The sequence below is a fragment of the Rutilus rutilus genome (assembly GCF_951802725.1).
Source record: "Rutilus rutilus genome assembly, chromosome: 11".
NCBI classification, from domain to species: Eukaryota; Metazoa; Chordata; class Actinopteri; order Cypriniformes; family Leuciscidae; genus Rutilus; species Rutilus rutilus.
Window position 1 is genome coordinate 39396002 of NC_140216.1, and position 26306 is coordinate 39422307.

The 26306-nt window shown below is 38.4% G+C and overlaps 2 protein-coding genes across 2 annotated transcripts in view; both read left to right on the forward strand.

The window, feature by feature from the left end:
- Nucleotides 1–26306, forward strand: part of LOC311300165 (NLR family CARD domain-containing protein 3-like) — a gene marked incomplete at its 3' end in the record, with an annotated part of 46799 nt that overhangs the window by 13683 nt on the left and 6810 nt on the right. Inside the window, exons 5-6 of the mRNA XM_084424298.1 lie at nucleotides 217–390; nucleotides 24638–24811. Of these exons, the coding sequence (XP_084280424.1) occupies nucleotides 217–390; nucleotides 24638–24811 (348 nt within the window). The remainder of the gene's footprint in view (nucleotides 1–216; nucleotides 391–24637; nucleotides 24812–26306) is intronic.
- On the forward strand, nucleotides 17925–19324 carry LOC311300273 (uncharacterized protein). The gene is made up of 5 exons (XM_084424453.1): nucleotides 17925–18009; nucleotides 18339–18455; nucleotides 18918–19034; nucleotides 19151–19207; nucleotides 19285–19324. Exons 1-4 carry the CDS (start codon nucleotides 17960–17962, stop codon nucleotides 19167–19169), a joined length of 303 nt encoding a protein of 100 aa, XP_084280579.1. The 5' UTR covers nucleotides 17925–17959; the 3' UTR covers nucleotides 19170–19207; nucleotides 19285–19324.

The window sequence follows — 26306 nt, forward strand, 5'->3', positions numbered from 1 at the left end:
TGTAACAAGGACACTGTTAAATAAAGTGTTATCAAATATTCTTGCAATTTTTATGATATGGAGACTAACCCGCTCAAGCAGTTTGTAGAAGCGGGTCTGAACCTTAGACTGGACCTGTTAATGGTGCCGTGGATTAAGTCTCTGATTGTGAAGTTCTGCTTATCTGAGCTGTAGATCCTGAACTGAGAGACTGAAGAGTTTCATTGTTCTCTACAGGTTATATAAGTGTGGTGTTACAGATAAAGGTTGTGCTCCTCTGACTTCAGCTCTGAGATCAAACCCCTCACACCTGAGAGAACTGAGTCTGTCTGTGAATAAAGTAGGAGATTCTGGAGTCAAGCAGCTTTCTGATCTACTGCAGGATCCTCACTGTAAACTGGAGATACTGAGGTAAGATTGTATAAAATGTCCCAACATAGTCCTCAATTTTAATGATAAATAACGATTGCCATACAAAAAAAAAAAAAAAAAAATCTACTGTGAAATTACTAATGGGAATGTTGCTTTTATTTTCATTAGATTCTTTCCAATGTGTCTGACATCATTTTACAATATTAATGATAGATTAAACATGACTGGATGATGTAAAGACGTGACAACCGTGTTCATATACAGATATGTTGATGATTTTTGGGTACTTGCATAAAAAAGAATGAATATTCGGTTACACTTTATTTTAAGGTGTCATTGTTACAGTGTAATTATATGTTTAAGTACTGAGTAATATTAAGCAACCACATGTACTTACAGTAGTATAGGATAAGGGTAGGATTAGGATTTGGTTGAGGGTTAGTTGCATGTAATTATGCATAATTTACTGTTATTACTATGGTAAGTTCATGTAACATATGTAACAAGGACACTGTTAAATAAAGTGTTATCGAATTTTCTTGCAATTTTTATCAAATGGAGACTAACCCGCTCAAGCAGTTTGTAGAAGCGGGTCTGAACCTTAGACTGGACATGTTAATGGTGCCGTGGATTAAGTCTCTGACTGTGAAGTTCTTCTTATCTGAGCTGTAGATCCTGAACTGAGAGACTGAAGAGTGTCATTGTTCTCTACAGGTTGTGGGATTGTGGTGTTACAGATGAAGGTTGTGCTGCTCTGACTTCAGCTCTGAGATCAAACCCCTCACACCTGAGAGAACTGGATCTGTCATGGAATAAAGTAGGAGATTCTGGAGTCAAACAGCTTTCTACTCTACTGCAGGATCCTCGCTGTAAACTGGAGATACTCAAGTAAGATTTTTAAAAGTCTCAACGTCATCTGTTTTTCTCCTGTGTTGAATAATCAATGATATACAAAAATAATATATACAAAAAAGGTTTACCATCAAGTAACTGAAAAGGATGTTTAATCTTCAGTGGATTCTTTCCAAAAATTCTGAGGTTATTTTACTTTTGAATGTTTTTGATAGTTATAAGCATGATTGGATGATGTGAAGAGGTGACAACTGCTTTCATATATAAATCTGTTGAGGAAAAAGGAGAAATTCATATTTATCATATAAATTATATCAGTGTTTCCTGAACTCAGAGACACTGAAGAGTGTCATTGTTCTCTACAGGTTGAGTAAGTGTGGTGTTACAGATGAAGGTTGTGCTGCTCTGACTTCAGCTCTGAGATCAAACCCCTCACACCTGAGACATCTGAATCTGTATGGAAATAATCTAAGACACTCAGATGTGAAGCCGCTCTCTGATCTGGAGGAGGATGCATATTATAAACTGGAGATGCTTTGGTGAGTAATGATGATTAAAACTGTTTCTTAGTTTACTTTCCTTGTGATGGTGAATTACACACTATAAACATGTTTAATAAGAGTTTAATTCATTTTTTTAATAAGAGTTTATAGCAACAATTAAATATCTTCAAGTTTCTTTTTATTTCAAACAATTCAATATTTTGCTTTTATCATTGTCTTTTTATCCCTAAATTATGTATTTTGAGAGAATGTCAATTGCAGTAAAAGATAATGGTAAATATTGATCGCTAGTTTCTTTATCATAAATAAACCTGACCCAGTGACACAGAAAGAGGACAGTCATACAGGATTACAGGGTCAAGGGTTTTCAATCATGGTAATTTAGAAGCAAAATCAAAATCTGAATGTTTAAAAACAGCTTTAACAATTAACAATTTGTGTATCGCAGTATTATATTATAATCTCTCACTTAATCATCTAAGTAGTTTCTTTTAGTTGTTCTAAAGTTGATAATGCAATAATGTTGCACACGTTTGACTGTCTGTGTTTTACTTACAGGTGTTAGATGTTAGTCTGACCTTCTCTGGATCAGATGATGGAGAATAAAGAGCCTCTACAGACACAATCACATTCAACAGAATCAACAGACACAAACCCACAGTGATTATCACACACACGTGTGTGTGTAACTTTACAGAATGATCCAATCCTTCATCCAAAGTCAAACCAGGAAATTTTCAACCAGATGAACTGGATAAATATTCTGAATATTCAGATCCAATCTGACCTCTGACCTGTAATGCCTGAATCATAATCATACACTGTTCGTTCGTTGGCCAGAGGAGAACTGAGCGACTGAGTCTGGTTTCTTCTCCATTCTGTCACTGATGGAGTTTGAGTTCCTGACACCTTGGCTTGCTTAGTTGGAGACACTTAATATTCAATAATATTATTGATCTGCATTGACACCATTATATGAGAACTGAACTGAGCTGGACGATGACATCACGGTTTTCTCTAGAGCGGCTGTATAAATAAATTAACTAAAGTAATAACTTTTTTTACAACAGATATGAATCAACACTGAACATACATAAGCTGGACCAGAGGTGGGTAACGAAGTACATTTTCTTCGTTACATTTACTTGAGTATCCTACTTTTTTTGGAAAAATTGTACTTTTAAGAGTAGATTTGAATGTGGGTACTTTTACTTTAACTCGAGTACATTTCTAATGAAAAAACTGTACTTTTACTTCGTTACGTTCCTCTCGTTACTTTATTTTAATGCAATATGTTGTTAAATGCGTAGTTTATTCCAAGCGCGCTGTATCTTTTTTTCTGGGCTTGAGCGATGCTCAATTCACAAATGATTCTGTTCAAAGACTTCATCAAACAAGTTGGCAGATCTGTCTAAATCGGTTCGCGAATCAGTTTGAATGATTCAGTTCCTGATTCTGTTCAGTTCCCGGCACGCACTGAATCATCTGAAGCAATTTCAATTCACACTGGACTCGGAGTCGTAACAGGAAGATTTAAGAACATCAAGAGCGTTAGATGAAGTGGCCGTGGACCTACAGTACAGTCAAGTGAGAGCAAATCTTCAAATGCATCATATTTTTGCCAGCGATGAAGATCTTTATTAGTTGAACATCTTCGTATGCTGTCTGTGAATGAATGATTCCACAGGACGATATATTCGATTTAATTTCACTCAGGTAGGCCAATACATTTTACAACCAAACAGATTATTACGCCACGATACTAGAAAGTATGACATTATCCGTTTTTTGTACATATACATTAATCAATGTATAGGCCTACATTAAATAAGCTACCATTGTTCACAGTTTATGAACACCCGCCATCCCGTGGTAGTTTGTGTGTATTGTTGCGCAGTGGCGTGCGAACTCGACTTGAAAACGAATGCCTTTGCCTGCCATAGACACAGTTAACCAGTTTAAACATGCTTGAAGAAATATACATTTGAATTATATTTTGGAGAACAGTCAGAAGAAGATCCGTCGATGTACTTTTATTTATTTATTTATTTTTTGTGTTCAGATGTTAAGTAGCAGTCATGAGCGCGAGCACATGTGAAGAGTTTTTAACTCTGTCAATACATGCTTTTGAATGCAACCCTGCAGATTCACTTTATTTCGACATTGTCTAATAATCCAAATGTAGTTGTATAAGTTACTATTATACAAACCTGAGGACAGGCAATGATTTTCGGGCTATACAGATGGCAGAAATAATGCTTACGTCTCTCTTCTGTTTTTGTGAGATGGTCCTCACTGCAGAACATGAAATCCACGGGGAGGAGTCGGATCCAGATCCAACTCCTCCCACCTTACATACCTAAACCTACCCATCTCCACCCCCTGATCCCTAAACCTACCCATCTCCACCCCTTAATCTCTAAACCCACCCCTAAACCTACCAATCTCCACCCCTTATATCTGGATCCAACTCCGCCCCCGGATCTTGTGTACTGCATTGAGGTGCTACTGGTTTTTGTTGCAAAGATAGCTAGGCCTACTTATGATAATAATAGTCATCTAAATAAACAAAATCTAAATAATATCATTTTATACATGACGACTTAAGATGCAAAAGCCTCTAAGTACCATCTGAAATTTTCTTCTAAAAGAGCATTTTTATCAAGCTTGTATGTTTATGTTCAGTTATTTCACTTAAATGGCAATGAAAAATAAATTCTGAACTTAAATATACGAGCTTGATAAAAAGCTTGTTTTAGAAGAAAATTTCAGATGGCACTTTGCATCATGAAGTCTTCATATATATATATATATGTATATATAAATATAGGCCTATATGATCCGAAGTAAGTTACTCGCTACTTGAGTAGTTTTTTCATTGGATACTTTTTTTTCCAAAAAAAAGTTTTTTCTCTCTGTCTGGAGACGAATGATGGCGAGCCGAATTTCTATTGCTGGGAGCCTACCATCCGTGTAGCATCCACTGAATAGCCATCCTACTGGTCTGGTAGGAAGGTTGTCCACAGCCTGTCCCCCACACACTTCTCCATAGACTAGTGCTTCAACCCCACATACACATCCTTCACATGATGAACAATAACTTACGGACTTATCACTACAAACTTCCATAAAACCCTTGTGGGTTGTCGCGCTGGTCTTGTATACCATCTATTGCTGGGACAGTTCTTTTTCTTTTTGGTTTTTGTGTGTGTGTATTTGCTGTAATTTATATTACTTGAACAACAACTACCAAGTGCACTTAACTACAAACCGGTTCAACTGCAGTCTGTAAATATTTTGGGATTCTTTTCTTTTTATTTCCTTTCATTATTTCTATTGTAAATATTTTGTTTAATTATTTTGCAATATATGGTACCTGCACCAAATTTAACCTTATGTTTCTGTGTTGTTACTGACCACCAGCTCCTGTAGACGAATTTAGACTTCTGTTATTTTACTAGCCTAAGACATATTAATATCGGTTAACCGTCTCAAACACCCGTTACATCTCAAGGAAAAAGGCTGTCTGATCGATTGCTCCTGTCTGCCTCGCTGCCTGCTGTGAGTGTGTTTGTTTGATTCGGTGCGATAAGCTCCGTCTTAGCCATATATTTCTTTGTTTTGAACCATCATTTTACTACCATTTCTAGTTGTTTATACTACTACATTTTACCCAACATCTCAGATTAACCTGACATCGCTAGCTTTTGTTATTAGTACTACTAGCACAACACGCTAGTAATTCGCTAGCCTGTTAACGCGCCACCCGTGCGCTCAGCTATTTTATTTATTTATTTTTCTCGCGCGCGTCCGCGCCTTTGAGTTCATAAAAAGCTCAGGTGAGTAAGAATCACTCAACAAACACGGTGAGTAATGTCTTGTCCTGTTATTGTCACTTGCACTTCATGTCACATGTTTAGTATAGGCTTCTCTGTCGACAATATAGGATTTATATGTGATAAATGTAAGGAGACAGTTAGGTTGACAGAGAAGATTTCAGAATTAGAAACACGCATCCAAACTTTAATTGAGGATAGTAAGAGTGCTAGTGCTTTAGATGTTTTGGATGCGCATAGAATAGTGCACACTTTACATGAGTCGGTTCTGGCTGAAGTAGAGCCCGTGCAGCCGGGCAAATGGGTGACAGTGAGGGATCGCTCTAGTCGCGGATCTAAAAACCACTCTTCCGTTCCGATTACCATAACAAATCGATTTGCCCCGCTCAGTGAAACACCCACTGAGAATGATTGTGCCCTAGTTATTGGCGATTCTATTACACGGAACGTAAAAATAGAGACACCAACCACCATAGTCACATGTTTGCCGGGAGCCAGAGCGCCTGACATCAAAGCAAATTTAAAAGTGCTGGCTAATGCTAATCGTAAATTCTCTAAGATCATTATTCATGTCGGCACTAATGATGTTCGACTCCGCCAGTCGGAGATCACCAAAATTAATATTAAAGAGGTGTGTGAACTTGCAAGTACGATGTCAAGGACTGTAATTTGCTCTGGCCCCCTTCCTGTTCGCAGGAGTGATGAGATAGTTAGTAGATTATGTTCGCTTAACGGTTGGCTGTCTCGGTGGTGTCCGCTTAATAATATAGAATTCATGGACAATTGGAAAAGTTTTTGGGGCAAACCTGACCTGTTGAAAAGAGATGGTATTCATCCCTCCTGGGATGGTGCTGCTCTTCTCTCTAGTAATATGGCTCATAGTCTTAGAGCTCAAACATGACAATCTGGGGCTCAGGTCAGGAAGCAGACAGACTGGCTTAACCGACTGTCTGCTAGCGGCCTCGCGTCACCAAGGTCAGATAAATCCTATCACATAGAGCCTCTTTCACCTAGCTATCATCATATAGAGACTGTGTCTGTTCCCCGAATTTGGAAATCCAAAAAACGTTTAAACCCAACTAAGGTTAAAAATTTAATTGATGTTCAACAAATAAAAAACAGCTATAATACAGATGAGCAAATGCTAAAGCTTGGGTTGCTGAATATTCGATCGCTTACTTCAAAAGCACTCGTTGTTAACGATATGATTTCAGATAATAACCTAGATGTGCTGTGTTTGACAGAAACCTGGCTAAAACCAAACGATTACATTACTTTAAATGAATCAACCCCGCAAGATTACTGTTATAAACATGAGCCTCGTCTGAAACGCAAAGGGGGTGGTGTTGCTGTAATCTATAGTAATAGTTTCAAAACCACTAAGAAATCAAGTTTTAAATATAATTCTTTTGAAGCATTGGTGCTTAATGTAAAAATATATAGTGTAAACGATAAATCACGTTTGAGATTTGTGCTGGCTACTGTATACAGGCCACCAGGGCACCATACAGACTTTATCAAAGAATTTGCGGACTTTCTATCAGAATTAATATTGACTGCAGATAAAGTACTAATTGTTGGTGATTTTAATATACACATCGATAATGAAAAAGATGCATTGGGATTGGCATTTAAAGACATTGTAAATTCAATTGGAGTTAGACAACACGTGTCAGGACCTACTCATCGTCGTAATCATACTCTAGATCTAATATTATCACACGGAATAGATGTGGATGCCGTTGAAATTCTGCAGCAGAGCGATGACATCTCAGATCATTATCTAGTCTCGTGTAATTTGCATTTAGCCAAGGCTGCAAAGCCGACTCCGTGTCTCAAATATGTGAGACCTATCACTTCTGCTACTAAAGATTGCTTTATTAATAATCTTCCTAATCAGTTTCATCATCTCAGCATCTCAGATAGCTTAGAAGAACTAGATATTACAACAGAAACGTTTAACTCTCTCTTTTCCAGCACTTTAGACACAGTTGCTCCGTTGCGCTTAAAGAAGATTAAAGAAAATAGTCCAACGCCGTGGTACAACGAGCACACTCAGGCCCTTAAGAGAGCAGCCAGAAAAATGGAGCGCAACTGGAAGAAAACAAAACTAGAGGTATTTCGCATTTCATGGAAAGAGAGCTCAATTACTTACAGAGAGGCTTTAAAAGCTGCTAGATCTGCTTATTTTTCAACCCTATTAGAAGAAAATAAACATAATCCTAGGTATTTATTTGAAACAGTGGCTAAACTAACGAAAAATAAAGCTTCAAGCACCGAAGTTTCCAAGCAACACAGCAGTAATGACTTTATGAACTTCTTCACTTATAAGATTGATAATATCAGGGACAAAATTATAACTATGCAACCGTCTACTACAGTATCGCATCAGGCAGTGCATTGTAGTCTCCCTGAGGAAAAATTTGATTCATTCGTTGCTATAGGAGAGGAAGAATTTACTAAACTCATTAAATCATCTAAATCTACAACATGTATGTTAGACCCTATACCGACTAAGCTACTGAAAGAAATACTTCCAGAGGTCATAGATCCTCTTCTTAATATCATTAATTCGTCTTTGTCTCTAGGATACATACCAAAAAACTTTAAGCTGGCTTTGATTAAACCGCTTGTTAAAAAAACGCAACTTGATCCTTCAGAATTAGTCAATTACAGGCCGATCTCGAATCTACCTTTTCTGTCAAAGATATTAGAAAAGGCAGTATCCTCACAACTGTGTTCCTTTCTTGAAAGAAATGATATCTGCGAGGATTTCCAGTCCGGATTTAGACCGTACCATAGTACCGAAACAGCTCTCGTTAGAGTCACAAATGATTTGCTCTTATCATCCGATCGTGGTTGTATCTCTCTATTAGTGTTACTCGATCTTAGTGCTGCATTTGACACCATCGACCACAACGTTCTTTTAAATAGATTAGAACATTATGTTGGCATTACGGGAAATGCACTAGCATGGTTTAAATCATACTTATCTGACCGTTATCAGTTTGTAGCAGTAAATGATGAGATGTCTCATCGATCACAAGTTCAGTATGGCGTACCACAAGGCTCAGTACTAGGACCGCTGCTGTTCACTCTGTACATGCTACCCTTAGGAGATATCATTAGGAAACATGGCATTAGCTTTCACTGTTATGCCGATGATACTCAGCTCTATATTTCTTCAAAACCTAACGAAACTTATCAATTCACAAAATTAACGGAATGCATAGCGGATATAAAAAATTGGATGACTTGTAATTTCCTACTTCTAAATTCTGAAAAAACAGAGTTTCTAATTATTGGACAAAAAACTTCCTCACGTAATAACCTAGAATACTGTCTAACACTTGATGGCTGCTCTGTCAAGTCTTCGTCGTCGGTTAGGAACCTGGGTGTGCTCTTTGATACCAATCTTTCATTTGAAAGTCACGTGTCTAGTATCTGTAAAACTGCATTTTTCCATCTTAAAAATATATCTAAATTACGTCATATGCTCTCATTGACAAATGCGGAACAATTAGTTCATGCGTTCATGACCTCAAGGCTAGATTATTGTAATGCTCTACTGGGTGGTTGCCCTGCACGCTTAATAAACAAACTACAGCTAGTTCAAAACGCAGCAGCTCGAGTTCTTACCAGAACCAGGAAGTATGACCATATTAGCCCAGTTCTGTCAAAACTGCACTGGCTCCCTATTAAACATCGCATAAATTTTAAAATATTGCTGATTACTTACAAAGCACTGAATGGTTTAGCTCCGCAGTACTTGAGCGAGCTCTTAACGCATTATAGTCCGTCACGTCTATTACGATCTCAAAATTCCGGCCAGTTGATTATACCTAGAATATCAAAATCGACTGCTGGCGGTAGATCCTTTTCCTATTTAGCACCAAAACTCTGGAACAGTCTTCCTACCATTGTCCGGGAAGCAGACACACTCTGTCAGTTCAAAGCCAGATTAAAGACACATCTCTTTGACCTAGCTTTCACATAATACATTATAGACTTCTATAATTTAATGTTATGCTGCATAGATTAGGTCAGCCGGAACCGGGACCACTTCCCAAAAATCCTGATGTACTCGTTACATCATGAGAAGAATGGCATCTACGCTAATTTTAGTGTCTGTGTTTATCCCAAGGTTTTTCCTGCAGCCTGCCGGATCCGGGCCGTATCCAGATCTGACGAAGGACCTTCACCTGGACCGATGACAACGCAGTGCTGAAGTGCCAACTAGTCTCTCCCTATGGAGGATCCCACTACCACTCTACAGATAAGGCGTTGTCGGGAAAATTCGTCTTGCGGTCCTACCCCAAAGCAACAAATAAAATAAAATTCCTTATCAAAATTTATAAGGAAAGACAAGTATTTTGTTTAGGCTTGGCTTGTAGGGAATTCCAAACCTGCGTATATTCTAACGCACATAACTATAGAACCCATTCTAAATGCGCATGTGAACGCCATCAGCGTTTCTCACAGGTTCGCGTTTAAAGTCTGTGTAGAGAGAATGGTGCACGTCTTAGCGGCCCCTAATTTAATAACAAATGATCATTGCGACGGAACCAAATCAATTAAAACTAACTTTAGATGGAAATAACTTAACTCTGCTGTAAAGCTGAAACAATCTCTGTTACCTTAAATTATACGCTTATCTCTGTAAAGCTGCTTTGAGACAATCTACATTGTTAAAAGCGCTATATAAATGAAGATGACTTGACTTGATATATATATATATATATATATATATATATATATAGGCCTATATGATCCGAAGTAAGTTACTCGCTACTTGAGTAGTTTTTTCATTGGATACTTTTTTACTCTTACTCAAGTAACTATTAAGATTATTACTTTTACTTTGAGTAAATATTTCTATAAGTACTTGTACTTTTACTTGAGTACAGTTTTTGGATACTCTACCCACCTCTGAGCTGGACTATGACAGTATTTTCTTCTAGATCTGCTGTACAGCTGAAACAAACTTTGTTGCATTATTTTCCTGTTATCACTGTAAAGCTGCTTTGAAAACATCTGTATTGTAAAAAGCGCTATATAAATAAAGGTGACTTGACTTTTGTTTCTACAGAAGGGACATTTATACTGCAAACGCTCTACTACAGACATCTACATATATAATATTTATTTAAAGCCCATGTTGCAGGTTAACCACCACTGTCGATTAATGGGTACATAAATCACTCAAGATATGTATATAATTTTTAAAATGTCCCAAAAATGTCCTTAAAGTCCCTGTAAAGGCAATTCTAAAAAAAAATTCTAAACACATTATAAATGTTAGAAATGTATTGCTAAAACATATTACAAAGACTGTGAACTGTGAAGTACTGAATTGTGGAGTTAGACCGTTAAACAGTTTTTCACCATTGCTGTGTTCCGGATTTTTTGGGCGGGGCTAAAACGGGGGCTCGATGACGCACTGGAGCCCCTGAGCTCCTGGACACGCCCCTACTTGATGACGCACTGGAGCCCCTGACGCTGCCCCTCCCCTAACAATATAGCACATTCACATCAGTTTGCCGATCGCGAGTTACTGTCAGTACTAGTACAGCCTACAGTTTGCTAGCTAGCTATGCCTTCGTCACGGAAATGAGTACTACCTGGATGCGATCACGTACAAAACAGATCGGTGTCCTTATTTACATTTCCGAAAAACAATCACATCAAGAAGAGGTGGATTAATTTTGTGAAGAGCCACCTTGATGGACAGCTGAGGATCACCGCCAAAACCCGCTTCTGTAGTGATCATTTTACACGGGATAGTTTTATAAACTTCCGTCGGATACAGCTGGGATTCACTGATAATCCGCTGTTACTGGTAAATGGGGCCGAACCGACTATCTCCCGTATCGGCCTTCATCCTCCCGTCGACCACCAATGAGTGTAAGTTGCCTTGTGTGCTTATGTTATAATTATAGTAGGTAGTCCAGGCTCGAACATGTATGGCTTTGTAAGCTGCTAGGAGCATCCATTCCGTCTGTAGCGGTGACAGTTGAGTGTGGCGACGGCAGCTTTCCCGCGAGTGGGCGTGGTTTCAGCGCAGCCAGCGGACACGCCCCCAGCGTTTGAGAGCAGAGACGAATGCTCATTTTTGCAAGATTTTGATAGCTTATTTTATGTACTTTCCGGCTTTTTTTATCATTCAAATTTGGCTGGGTGGCTAATAACACATTTTTCTGTGGTGTGACAAACTCAGAACACATACTTAATTTTGACTTTACAGGGACTTTAAAGACCAGTTTTTTACGTTTTTGGTATTAACGTTTTTTTTTACGCAATTCGGTGATGACGTCACGTTGGGGAGAAGTGGAGGAAAGGTAGCCTCAGCCTAGTATTATGGTGCGTTCAAGTGATCTCGTATAGATCGTATTTACGAGTTGAACGCAATTAAACGCCACCACAATGTCGTAAATACTTAATAATTAAATGCATGGTCCGAGGAGAATGAGTGGAGAGTTGGTGAAGTGTTCTGGTGAGTTGCTATCATTTAGCAACGCAGCAATGAGCACTGGAGCTAGTCTAAGAGCAGCAGTGCACAATAACGACACTTTTTTTTCTTTTCATCTAGAAATAGAAGGCATCATGCTAGCTATATGGGTGTTTCTAAGCGTTTATCTCTTCCTCCGGTGGAAATGTTGTAGCAAACGTAGCCGCCGCGTGTCTGTTGCTGTGTTTAGCAGGTGCTTGTGTGGGCGCCGGCGGTGCCGTCCCATGGAAACTGCGTTGGAAAGCTTGTGCTGTAGGGAAGTGAGTGTGTTTTGGTCGCTGGTCGAGGAGCTGTGATCAGCTGTGACGTGCCTCACTCAGCATCCAGAGTTTTTACATCCAGCACAAACAGTAGTTCACCATTGTCAATCTACCTAACGTTATATATTTCTATATATTTATCTATCTAGCTGCTAGCTATCTATGCTAACGTTATGCTATCTGGCTGTCTGCCTCTCTCTCTATACTAGCCTATCTATCTATTTATCTGTCTGTCTATCTATATCTATTTATTTATCTATAATCTGCGCTAACGTTATCTGAATACTCTCGTCTGCTACTCTCATAGTCACTCTCTATGCGGGTCGCGGGCTTTGGTAAATTCTCTCCCCAACGTGACGTAATGGCATTGTGGGGGAAAGGAGAATTGTTGCAAACCGCTGTAAGATAGTACCTACTTTTTCGTATTATATTCCGCTTTGTGATACCCAACAACATAAAATACAATGGATAACAGTTTAAATGTTTATTACCAACAAGTAAATTGCACAAATTCGATGAAAAAAAAAAAACCTGCAACACGGCCTTTAATGATTTAATTTGAGTAATTCATTCCACCAAACATATTCAAATGCCTTTGATTATAGTAACATTTTTTTTTATTTAAAAGCAATGATACATTGCCACTTTTAAATGTAAAATGAAAATCTATTTTTTAAATTTGAATTCAAAATCTATGGACACCTTTCAGTAATAAAATGGTTAATCATATTTTCAGTTGCAGAATATACATTCTCATATGCTGTCTTTAATCTATTGCCAACTCCACATTAAATCTTCTATATGAATGATTAACTGTATTCTATTATAAGTTGATTCAGCAGTCAGAGATGAAACTCAGAGTCCAGCTGTGTGTCCATGAAGAGTGACCGTTCTGGACAAACCAGTGAAATCAACTGATCTGAGGTACAGCATTAATGTCTGGATGGAGAGATAGAAAGAACTAACTAGATCTTTCTATGTGAGGTTTATCTGTCAAATTAACTATATTAATGCTTGTCTCAATTCTGTTCTATTATATTACCAACTCACATTACTTTTACCTATTTAATTTGTGGTAATCTATTATTGTAATATTTTGTTCATGACTCTCTATTTAACTCTTTACCCGCCATTGATAGGAAAATTCCGGCTTTCCGTTGTAACACTTCAAAGACAAAATGAAACACAAAAAATAAGGGGGAACCACATCCAAGTATATTTGCCAAACAACAGTTCAAAACAAATGCATACCATTTTTTTTTTTTTAAATGAAAAATACAACCACACCATAAATCAACAATAGGCCTACACCACAATCACCAAACAACAGCTCCAAAGAGTCCTTTACTATCAACTTAGTCCATAAAATGTCCACACAGAAACACAAACTGATAATATGGGAATATAGATAATGTGGATGTAATGAATATAAGGAACCTGTAATCCAAAGATCAATCATTGCACAGTCTATGCACAAAAAAACATCAGCTCAAAGTCAGTTCAGTCGCAACCACAGTCTTGTCATAGCGAATAACTCACTCAGACAAAAATGGTTGAAAAAGTTGAAAAAAAGGGGGAATAAATATAATACACAAGGGTGATCCAAACGAAGAAGAGTTGATGCTGGTGTAAAGTCTGTGGTGAATGCATAGATTTCGGGTATCACCAAACAAACACAGTTGATGAAATATACGGCCTACAATGACTCATTTCACATTAAAAGACAACACAGTTGCGCCTGCTTCCATTTATTTGTGATTACAAGAATGCATAAAACAACTATATTCTACGATCTTTGTTCTTGTTCAGATGCTCAGGGCACTGTTTAGCCATAGAAACAGGTAGATGGAGTAATATTCCAATGACAGATTCTGTAATTATTGTAATCTAACTATGAATACCTATGTGACTGAAGACGAGAAGCATTTCTTGTATGACTTTTCTTTGTATGTAGATTGCGTAAGAAATATTTGGGTGATCTCACACTAGTTGGTGATGTTTGTATTGATGTGTCACAGGTCTGTGAGTCGAAGCATGCATGGAGATTGGCATCGTATATATCATGGAATGAAGAAAAATTGACAAAATATCATATTAATGATAAAACTGACATATTAATAATAATATGTTTATGTCACATTTCAGAGCATTTCTATTCATTTTCCACAAAATTATGCAATTATTGCGATATGAGGAGGTTTGAGCGATCTCTTCGTCTCACTATAATGTGTTCCCTTTCGAGGAAACTTGCGTTGCGTTGATGATGCTTTTGGAACATCTCCGCGTGATCACGTCTGAAGCACGCATGTCAACTATTCTGATTTTGTTTTATGCTTTAAGTTGAACTTTTTGTGAAGTGAATGTTGTGTTTCAATAAATACTTAAGAATACCCTCTTGTTCTGTCATTATTTTGTGCCAATAGGTTTTGCTTAGTCTTATGTAACTTTATTACTCTGAGTTTGATTCACTTAAACCATTTAAGGCAATCGGTTTCCTCAAAACCGATTCCATACAACTTACATACAAATCTTAACCAAGGAAAAGGTTCACAATAGAATGAGGAAAAGAGAAAAGAACTAGGCCGTGCCAAATCAAAGAAAGAAACAAAACAACTATATATAAACAACATCAATTTCTAATCTAACTAAAATCAACATTCACCAAAAACCCAAAATTGAAACAAAAGAAAAGATCTTCAGCGTCGGAGACGCCCTAAATAAACTCTTACTACAAACCAGAAAATACAAAGAATCTCATGTGTCGCTAAACTAGTGTTTACACACAATTGAGTTACCATAACTTATCGGGCACCTTTTTGGCTTTTAACAACATCTGTGATGAAAGGAAAGATTCTCAAAACTTTTAAAGCAGGAAAGGTTATTTATTAAGTTACACATTTAAATATACATAACAATACGACTGTAAAGTCCACCAGACATTGTGCTGCTTCTACATTTTTAAGATAAATAGTACAAAAAGTAACAAAACTACAATATTACCAAATTCCATTTCAAAATACATGTATATATAAATAATGTATCCAAAAATGGTTATGACATTTATAAAGCAACTAGTTCCTGTAAAAATGCACAGTGTTTTTTTTTTTTTTCTCAATACACATTGTTTTAATCAGGTACTCAAAAATGTTGTTTGCAGGATATGCAGTGGCACAATGGCGCCCTCTTCTGTGCGGAGCCATTGTGCCAAAATTATTAAAGATTTTCTTTTATTAAAACATTATAAATAGTCAAAAGCTTATTTGTTAAGAAAATAAGCTGTTATCCTTTTTTAAATGACCTCAAAATTGTATCTTATTAAATCAAGTGATGGAGATGGACAAGGCAACAATGCTAAACAACATGTACAGCGGGGGAAATAAGTATTGAACACGTCACCATTTGTCTCAGTAAATATATTTCCAAAGGTGCTATTGACATGAAATTTTCACCAGATGTTGATAACAACCCAAGGAATCCATACATACAAAGAAACCAAAACAAATAAGTTCAGATATTAAGTTATGTGTAATAATGTGAAATGACACAGGGAAAAAGTACTGAACACATGAAGAAAGGAAGGTGCAAAAAGGCATGGAAAGCCAATACAACAGCTTAAAACTATTTGTAATTAAAAAGCAATCCAGCCCCCTGTCCGTGCAAATTAATAACTGCTGGTTCAGTCCCAACGGATGGTCTACAAAAAGGTCTCATTGCCAAGGTGTCACACAAGACACATCTCATGATGGGTAAAAGCAAAGAGCTGTCTCCAGACCTTCGCAACCTAATTGTTCCAACATATAATGATGGCATTGGTTATAGGCGCCATTCTAAGCTTCTGAATGGTCCAGTGAGCACTTTTGGGGCCATAATACGGAAGTGGAAAGACAATCATTTCACCATAAATTTGCCTCGACCAGTGCTCCTCGCAAGATTTCTGACAGAGGAGTGAAAAGAATAATCAGAAGAGTTGTCCAAGAGCCAACACCAAGGTGTATGGTGTTTTTAGGGTAATGTGCACTGCCATTTCTCCTCCAAATATGGTGTGTATTATGGCATCCAAACAGTTCAATTTTGCTCTCATGTGACCACACTATATTCTCCCAGTATTTCACTGGCTTTTCCAAATGTTGTGCAGCAAACTTTAAACGAGCTTCAACATGCTTTTTTTTTCAGTAATGGAGTCTTGCGTGGTGAGCGTGCATACAGGCCATGGCGGTGGAGTGCATTACAAACAAATTTATTCTTATAATAGTTGCAGAGGTTTAACAGCAAGCTGAAAGACCAGCCAGGAGAGCATTAGAATAGTCCAGTCTGGATAGAACAAGCGCTTGGACAAGGAGTTGTGTGTGTGTGTGTGTGTGTGTGTGTGTGTGTGTGTGTATATATATATATATATATATATATATATATAAATATATATATATATATATATAATATTGCCATGAGTTCTGCAAACATAAATCCATCATTATAAATGAAAAGGGCTCTCGGATGTAAAGACATCTGTCCTTTTTTGCTATGAGTCTGGATTACTGTTTTTTGTAACACATTTCTGACATTAGGAGTTTTTATATCGCTTTTTTCAAGTAATTTCTCAGGTTTAAAACACAAAGTCTGAAGCACAATTGGAATTATCAGTATTGTAAAAAAAATAGGATGAAATTAGAAGAACTATTTTGCTTATTGTACTTGCTCACATTATCTAACTGCAATAGAGTCTAACTATCTATTGTCCAACGATAGCTAAACATTAACTATAACTTCCTTCATAAAATACCACTACTGGCTTGATTACAGAGAGGTCAACTAATACTTTAAAATGTAATATATATATATATATATATATATTTAATTCAGTCATTTCATCAACTTACTAGCAAGTGTGCTTGAGAAATACTGAGATGAATGGGGTTCAATGCTGGAACGCGTTACTTTCGCATTCCTCAATTCCAATAGAAGTCTATTGGAGTGTAACTGTTCTTCAGGCTCAATGTGAACTTTGAATGTGAACTTTGGCAGAGACTGATGACGTTTCACAAGTAAAAAAAAAACAAAAAAGTGTTGAGAAACGGCTGAGGTGTTTAGTAACCTTTCCGGTGTGGCGCATAAAAATGATCAATAACGTAAGTAACCATGAAATATTAAAGGATATTACACATGAAGTACTTAATATTCATTTTAAAAACATCAATTATTGTCTTAATTGTCTTTATATTATATTAAATAGACTTTTTTTACACTTTTTATAGGGGAACATTACTAAAGGTTTCACAGATGTATTAAATGTGGGCTTACAGTAAACTGTTCCATTTGTACAATATTTTAGGTTTTAGTGGAATTACATTAAACATCCACTATTAAACACATACAGATGAAATACTGTTGCAAACGTTGATCTGACTGAAGAAGAGAATCTGCTGATTCTGATGATACCAGTTCTGAACATTCATTTACATGAATGCAAATCAAATTAAACCAGAAGTAAAATGTTGATAATGTCTAATAATTACTGATTATAAATCATGAATCTGATTTAGTATCCATAAACACCCTGAAGAAAATGTCAAATGAAATGTATTGTATTTGAGTGTGTGTGAATGAGTGTTCCTGATCTCTTACTCGAGCAGCTTCATGAAGACTGAGTGAATCATGGACGACACACACACATTCAGACATGGAGATTCTTCTCCAGGATTCAGGTACTTCAATCTTCATATGATCTTAATGTTATAGAAGACTCATTTTCTGCACATAACAGGGTGTTGTGTGTGTTTGCCAGGGTTGGTATAGTGATCTGTTGTCTCTATCATATTCTGGTGCCGGATATACAGTAGTTGGAGCCACTCAGGGTCTTTAAACACTGTCCAAAGACACACAGATACAGTAGACAGCTAGATGATATATGACATTATCCTTGGACAGTCTCATCACTCTTCAACACACTGTCCTAATAGACAACCTTCTCATGTGGGATTTATTTTCATGCTAAATCAACCAAGTTCATTCTTGTCTCTATTCTGTTATAAAGTCAGTTTAAGGGTGACAGATCAATCTCACCGGAGTCCAGCTGTGTGTCCATGAAGAGTGACGCGTCTATGAGAGAGCCAATAGCATTTAAAGGAAAACACACATCAACTGATCTGAGGTACAACATTTTTGTTTAGACAGACAAAGAGACCACAGATAACATAATTTGTGAAATATCCATTTATTATCAAAACTCACACTATTATGAAGCGCTGCAATAGCAGGAGTCGAGCACAGGATCAGGTCTCCTCTCACAGCTGATCCAGAGCTTCAGTCCTGATGCTTGATGGACATACAGAGAACTTTGAAAAGTGCTGAGCTTGATTAAGTAACTGTATCTGTAATTAGTTACTTTCCGCCTCTAGATATAGTTATTACCCTGAGGGTCTCGTCTCACACAGGGTCTTTATACACTTTCCTATTAAAAGAGCACACATCTATGTCAATAAACAGGTGAAATGATCATTGTACACTGTAATCACTCTTCGACATTTTCTCAAGCTTTTCTGCATCTGGATGTAAAAATATAAATAAAATAATGATAATCCCAAAATAAACTCTTGTCTGTTTTCTATTGAAGCCAAAGTTGCAGACAGAAATCAAACCCACCCGAGTCCAGCTGTGTGTCCATGAAGAGTGAAGCATCTATGAGAGAGCCAATATCATTTAAAGGAAAACACACATCAGCTGATTTGAGGTACAACATTTTTGTCTAGAGAGACCAGATCAGTTCTTCCCAGATTTTCTCTGGAGCCCCGAACACAACCACGACACATTTTCTTATGTCTCCCTCAAATAAAACACCTGTTTCAGCTCATCAGCTCATTTGTAGACACTGCAAGACCTGAATAGACAGATGGATGGATAAAGGTAGATAAACCTTATATAGAGACCAATCTATCCATGTAAAATGAACTGTATATATTCTTGTCTGTATTCTGTTGAAGTGGATTCCCCCAGCAGAGCTCACAGGCACCAGAGTCCAGCTGTGTGTCCATGAAGAGCGACCGGTTTATGGACAACATGACATTTAAGAGAAGACAGAAATCAACTCAAATGAGGTACAACATTTCTGTCTAGACAGACTCATCCTGATAGTAACTCACTGTACCCAGACTATCCATTATTAATAACAGATAAAGTAAATAGTAACTAGCAACACTTTTAACTTAACTTTTAACTTTTAAGTTAACATCTTGTTTATTGAAGTATTGTTAAAATTGCTATAACACTCATGCAGTCTTGCTGTTGGTCTGAATATCAGCATGAAATATAGATTTCTGATGCATTGCATTCTTCATTTGAACAATCTGAAGATAAATTTCCAAGATTGACCTTTTAATCTATTATTTTTTCAGTTGATTAGAGAATAAAACTTTACTAAAAGTTCAGTAATCGCAGTATGCTACTTTTCTTACTTTTTATAAAACAGGGTGTACGCTTTCAAATTCATTCAATTTAATCACAAATTACAAATACTGTCACGCTGGTTGATGAAGCAGACAGACGAAGCTCGATTCCTAAGGATAACAAAGATAATGTACACATGCAACAGTGTGTTTTATCATAGACACGAACAATAACCGACCAAGGACAGAACTGAACGGGAGAATATATACACAGGGTAAACGAGGGAACTACTGTAACTATACACAGGTGGATGAAGGTTAACTAATCAGAGACTAACAAGAACAGATGCAGACAAGACTGAACATAATTGTGACAAATACGTTTTGCCCCTCTTTAATGTGGCATGACAGATTATTTATCAGATGCTTTATCAACCCTTCCTTTAAACGGCAGCAAGAACAATATCATATCTTTATTGATAGCTATAGCATGAAATAAACATGAATGAACCATGAACACAAGAATATATGTTGAAATATACGGTACAACTTACTGAAATGTGTTTCAACCATGGAGAGATAAAATAGCTTGTGAATCAAGTAACATTACATTTAAATGCACAATATGTAACTTGTTTTGCTTTAAAATTAGCAAAAATCACTATATCTATGTTATATATTTTTTTTGTTGTTGTGTACTTACATTATCCCGACTGTTTCCAACAACTTTCAAACCAGGAGAAATTTTAATTAAATTTTTAGACACGGCACGTTTCCTTATTTCCGTTTTGTCGCAGTCAATGGCGTCATATCCGCGTTGTCCCTGGTTTCCGCCGATGGTTTCCGCTCGTGCTGCCATGGTAACCAGAGCTATGAGCAGAGCCCTCTGATTAACCAAGGCGACAGACGCAGACAACTGTGGAGTTCACAATGTCTATTTGCACGCTGTTGTTGTTTCGTTCAAACATTACGGACCATGGCAAGCAGACTTTGGATAAAAAGGGAGAACTAAAACGAGAATCAATATCAGCGCGGTGTTTTCGAGATGCCTAGAGCTCTCATAGACAGTATATAAACGAGAGCTCCACGCCCGAGACTTCGACCGCTTCTACATGTACTTTATTAAACAGGTGAGCACATTTACATACAACTAATCAATGTTTATAGTTCAACAATGATAAAATGTTAGAATATCATCTGTATGTTATTCTAATGTTGATCTAGCTTACTGCTAGTCTCATACAAACAAACTAACATGTAACTTTCAACACATTCAAATGGAGTTTAGTGTGCTAGTGTAGGCTAATGTTAGACCAGGTGAAACAGCGCTGCGTTACCTCACAAGTTTAATTTGTCTAATAAACTGACCTGTGAGTAGTAATTCTGCACTTGCGTATAGTTCGGTAGAATGAGATGTCCATTCCTTTTATATCCGCGGGACTCGCGTCGCGTGTGGAGCTGATATCTGTCTCTTAGCAATCCCGAACTGCTTCATATCACAGTCATGATAAAAGCATCGATGTATTCAGTCAACCATAAACATTATTAGATCGGTCGGCTTGAAGTTGACGACAACATCCATAATTCTTAGCATGTGTTGCGTCATCAAATTACGCCTTTGTTATTGTAAATAGGTTAGCGACCCCTAGTGGAGAAAAAATTCCATACTGTAGCTTTAACTCAGAAAATGTATACAATGGTAATACAGTAGTTCATTAGTAAGCTAGAAAGAATACTAGAAAGTTATGTGCTTAAACTATTAGGGATGTACTCATTATTTAATGTCTAAATCTGTTTCAATTATATTGTTAATTAAAATATGTTAACCAATTGCAAATAATTAGAAAAATTAGAAACTCAAACTAAAATGTGGTTGCGTCAAAGTGTGAAAATTATGAGTTATATATAACCTTTATTTAAACAGGAAAAGTCCCATTGAGACACAGTCTCTTTTACAAGGGAGTCCTGTATAGCATATTCAATCATAAACCAGTTAGGTCACATTTATTTTTCTATTAAAAAAAGAGTTGATTATTTTTACCATCAGTATTTCAAAAACTTTCAGAGCCTCTCAACTCTTTCAGGAAGTTCAGGAGCTGCAGGTGATGGGAGTTCATTAAACCGGCCTTCAGATTTTCAGATTCAATTGAATATTGATTTACTGAATTCAGTAAATTGGACATTGTTGCTCATTTTTACCTTTAATATTATAGTAATGATCCAAGTGAAGCAGGTCCACTGTATAGTTTACTGCATTAGATGAGATGTTTTTTCCCTACAAAATGTACATGTATCTCAAATATTTCCAGATTTATTTTAATTGAGAAGAGAATCAAATAATGAAATTTATATCAATATCCAATTACTAGAGACTGCAAACGGCCCAAATAACAGTTTTACTGATATATAGACCAACAGCACTGTTGCTTGTGTGATATTGTCTAATTATTTAATTAGAGAGTGTTGTTATTTTACTAAAACTTATCTCTTTATGTTTTAATCTGTCAATCTTTCACTGTTCCAAAGCAGATTCAAATCAGATCTACTGAAGAAGTTTCAGTGTCTGTATGAAGGAACAGCAAAGCAAGGAAACCCAACACTCCTGAATGAGATCTACACAGAGCTCTACATCACAGAGAGTGAAAGTGGAGAGATCAATAATGAGCATGAGGTGAGACAGATTGAGACACAATCCAGGAGAGCAGAAACAGAGGACACACCGATCAAATGCAAGGACATCTTTAGACCTTTACCTGGACAAGACAAACCCATCAGAACTGTGCTGACAAAGGGAGTCGCTGGCATTGGGAAAACAGTCTCTGTGCAGAAGTTCATTGTGGACTGGGCTGAAGGGAAGGAGAATCAGGACGTCCAGCTCATATTTCCACTTCCTTTCAGAGAGATCAACTTGAAGAAGGACAAAACACTCAGTCTTTCAGATCTTCTTCATGTCTTTTTCCCGGAAACTAAAGAAGTGGAAATATCCAGTGATGAATATAAAGTGTTATTCATCTTTGATGGTCTGGATGAGTGTCGTCTGTCTCTGAACTTTAAGAGTGAAGTGAAACTGTGTGATATATCTGAATCAGCCTCAGTGGACGAGCTGCTGATGAACCTCATTGAGGGGAATCTGCTTCCCTCTGCTCTCATCTGGATCACCTCCAGACCAGCAGCAGCGGATCTCGTCCCCTCTGAGTGTGTCCATCGGGTGACTGAGGTACGAGGCTTCAATGAGCCACAGAAGGAGGAATACTTCAGGAAGAGAATCAGTGATCAGAGTCTGGCCAATACAATCATCTCACACCTGAAGTCCTCGAGGAGCCTCCACATCATGTGCCACATCCCAGTGTTCTGCTGGATCTCAGCCACTGTTCTAGAGGAGATGTTGAGTGAAGCAGAGAGAGGAGAGATTCCCAAGACTCTCACTCAGATGTACACACACTTCCTGATCATTCAGACCAACATCAAACATGAGAAGGACTATGAGAAGAGAGTGAAAGATGAAGACATGATTGTCAAACTGGGGAAACTGGCTTTCCAGCAGCTAGTGAAAGGCAACCTGATCTTCTATGAGGAAAACCTGAGCGAGTGTGGCATTGATGTGACAGAAGCATCAGTGTACTCAGGATTGTGCACTCAGATCTTCAGAGAGGAGTTGGGCTTGTATCAGGGTAAAGTCTTCTGCTTTGTTCATCTGAGTATCCAGGAACATCTAGCAGCTCTATATGCACACATTCACTTTACATTTAAGAACAGAAATGTGTCTGACAAAACCAAACAAGGTTTATTTTCTAAAATCTTAAACCAGAAGAAATATCACTCATTATCTGAGCTGCATCAGAGAGCTGTGGATGAGGCTTTACAGAGTAAGAATGGACATCTGGACCTTTTCCTGCGTTTCCTCCTGGGTCTCTCATTGAAGTCCAATCAGACTCTCTTACGAGAACTACTGACACAGACTGGAAGCTGCTCCTACAACAAAGAGGAAACCGTTCAGTACATCAAACAGAAGATCGGGGAGAATCGCTCTCCAGAGAGATCCATCAATCTGTTCCACTGTCTGAATGAAATGGGTGATGATTCTCTGATGCAGGAGATCCAAGATTATCTGAAATCTGGAGAAATAGGAAAAATCAAACTCTCCTCTTCACAGTGGTCAGCTCTGGCTTATGTGTTGCTGACATCAGAGCAGAAGATGGATGTTTTTGATCTAAAAAAGTTTATTGGAGTACGAAATAGAGCAGATGAAGTTCTTCAGAAGCTGCTGCCTGTGGTTAAAGAATCCAGATCAGTTCAGTAAGTCACTCTGACAACAATTATTACACTGATAAAACATGATCATATTTATGAGTTTAGCATGTGCTTTGTACCTAAGGAATACTGTAAAAGGAGAAATTCATAATATCATTTATATCAGTGTTTCCTGAACTGAGAGACTGAAGAGAGTCATTGTTCTCTACAGGTTGTGGGAGTGTGTTGTTACAGATGAAGGTTGTGCTGCTCTGACTTCAGCTCTGAGATCAAACCCCTCACACCTGAGAGAACTGAATCTGTCTGGAAATAAAGTAGGAGATTCTGGAGTCAAGCTGCTCTCTGATCTACTGCAGGATCCTCACTGTAAACTGGAGATACTTGAGTACGATTTTATAGAATTCTCAAGGTTGTCTGTTTTTCTCCTGTGGTGAATAATCAATGATATTCAAAAATAATATATACAAAAAGGTTTACCATCAAGTAACTGAAAAGGATGTTTAATCTTCAGTGGATTATTTCCAAAGCTTCTGAGGTTATTTTACTTTTGATAGTTTTACAAGTCAAAAACATGATTGGATGTCATGAAGAGGTGACAACTGCTTTCATATATAAATCTGTTGAGGAGAAATTCATATCATATAATTTATATCAGTGTTTCCTGAACTGAGAGACTGAAGAGTGTCATTGTTCTCTACAGGTTGAGGTATTGTGGTGTTACAGATGAAGGTTGTGCTGCTCTGAGATCAGCTCTGAGATCAAACCCCTCACACCTGAGACAACTGGATCTGACTAGAAATAAAGTAGGAGATTCTGGAGTCAAGCAGCTTTCTGATCTACTGCAGGATCCTCACTGTAAACTGGAGATACTGAGGTAAGATTGTATAAAATGTCTCATATGGTAAAAAATGATTGTGTTGCAGATCTGCCAGGCTCTCACTCCAGCCAATCACAGCACACTCCCTCACCTGAGTTCTAATCACAGGAACAGGCACCAGCACCGGCTCAGGAACCGGCACCGGCTCAGGAACAGACACCGGCTCAGGAACAGACACCGGCTCAGGAACAGACACCAGCTCAGGAACAGACACCAGCTCAGGCACAGGAACAGACACTGGCTCAGGCACAGGAACAGACACCGGCTCAGGCAAAGGAACAGACACCTGCTCAGGCACAGCTCAGCCACAGGAACAGACACCGGCTCGGCGACGGCCATTTTGTCCAGAGACACAGGCTCGGCGGCGGCCATCTTGTCTGGAGACACAGGCTCGGCGGCAACCATCTTGTCCGGAGACTCTGGATCGGCGGTGGCCATCTTGTCCGGAGTCACAGGCTCGGCGGTGGCCATCTTGTCCGGAGACTCTGGATCGGCAGACGTGACGTGAACAGTCTCTGGATCGGCAGACATGACGTGAGCAGTCCCTGGATCGGCAGACGTGACGTGAGCAGTCTCTGGATCGGCACACGTGACGTGAACATTCTCTGGATCCGCAGACGTGACGTGAACAGTCTCTGGATCCGCAGACGTGACGTGAACAGTCTCTGGATCGTCAGACGTGACTTGAACAGTTTCTGGATCGTCAGACGTGACGTGAACAGTTTCTGGATCGTCAGACGTGATGTGAACAGTCTTCCTCCTCCTCCGCCGTTTTTGATGGCGAGTTGCAGGCTCCGGGCTGGACAGTACCAGCGGCGAAGGGAGCTCTGGGCTGGGCATCACCGGCCCAGAGTCGAAGAGAGACCAAAGCGGAGAGTGGTGCCGGGGCTCACATCTAGAACCTCCTCTCCTGCGGTTCCAAATCACCTGGCCAGACGGGTTCCCTCAAAAGATTGTCCTTGCCTGATGGAAGGGCGCTCAGGGGAATTGACCGTCATGGTCTCCTCAGTCTGACGGGCCCACAACGCAAAACACTGAAAAATTTTCATACGAGGCGGAGCCTCTCCAGCTTGCAAATTCCCCCTCTGCTGCCTCCTCTCCCTCTCGGTGGTTGGGGAAGAGCCACGAAAACCCATACCGCTAGATCTATACATGTGACGGAGTCCTTCTGTCACGATACCACACACAGGAAAGGTAAATCCAATTGCAGTATTTTATTAGGTAATCCGTATTCGTTAGTGATGTTACGTATGACACTGAAGCTTCAATGCGCGTATCACACAAGCGACACGATTTCTAGTGAAGCCCGGTATCGGGGTGTGTATTGGTTTACTAGAGTCACGTGATCGGCGACAAACGAAGCCTCACTTTCTGTCCAATCACGTGCGCGTTTCGCTTTGGGTGTCAGAAGGCTCAAACTCCAGATCGTATTTAACGAGTCATTGTTGGCTCAGTCTGGTTGATGGGTTTGTGAGGAGAGTGCTGTACTTTG

Coding starts and splice junctions, on each gene's coding strand:
- LOC311300273 (XM_084424453.1), top strand. CDS start 17,960: ATGGACGACACACACACATTCAGACATGGAGATTCTTCTCCAGGATTC. Junction 18,010..18,338: donor GATTCTTCTCCAGGATTCAG/GTACTTCAATCT, acceptor TCTGTTATAAAG/TCAGTTTAAGGGTGACAGAT. Junction 18,456..18,917: donor CACACATCAACTGATCTGAG/GTACAACATTTT, acceptor TTTCTATTGAAG/CCAAAGTTGCAGACAGAAAT.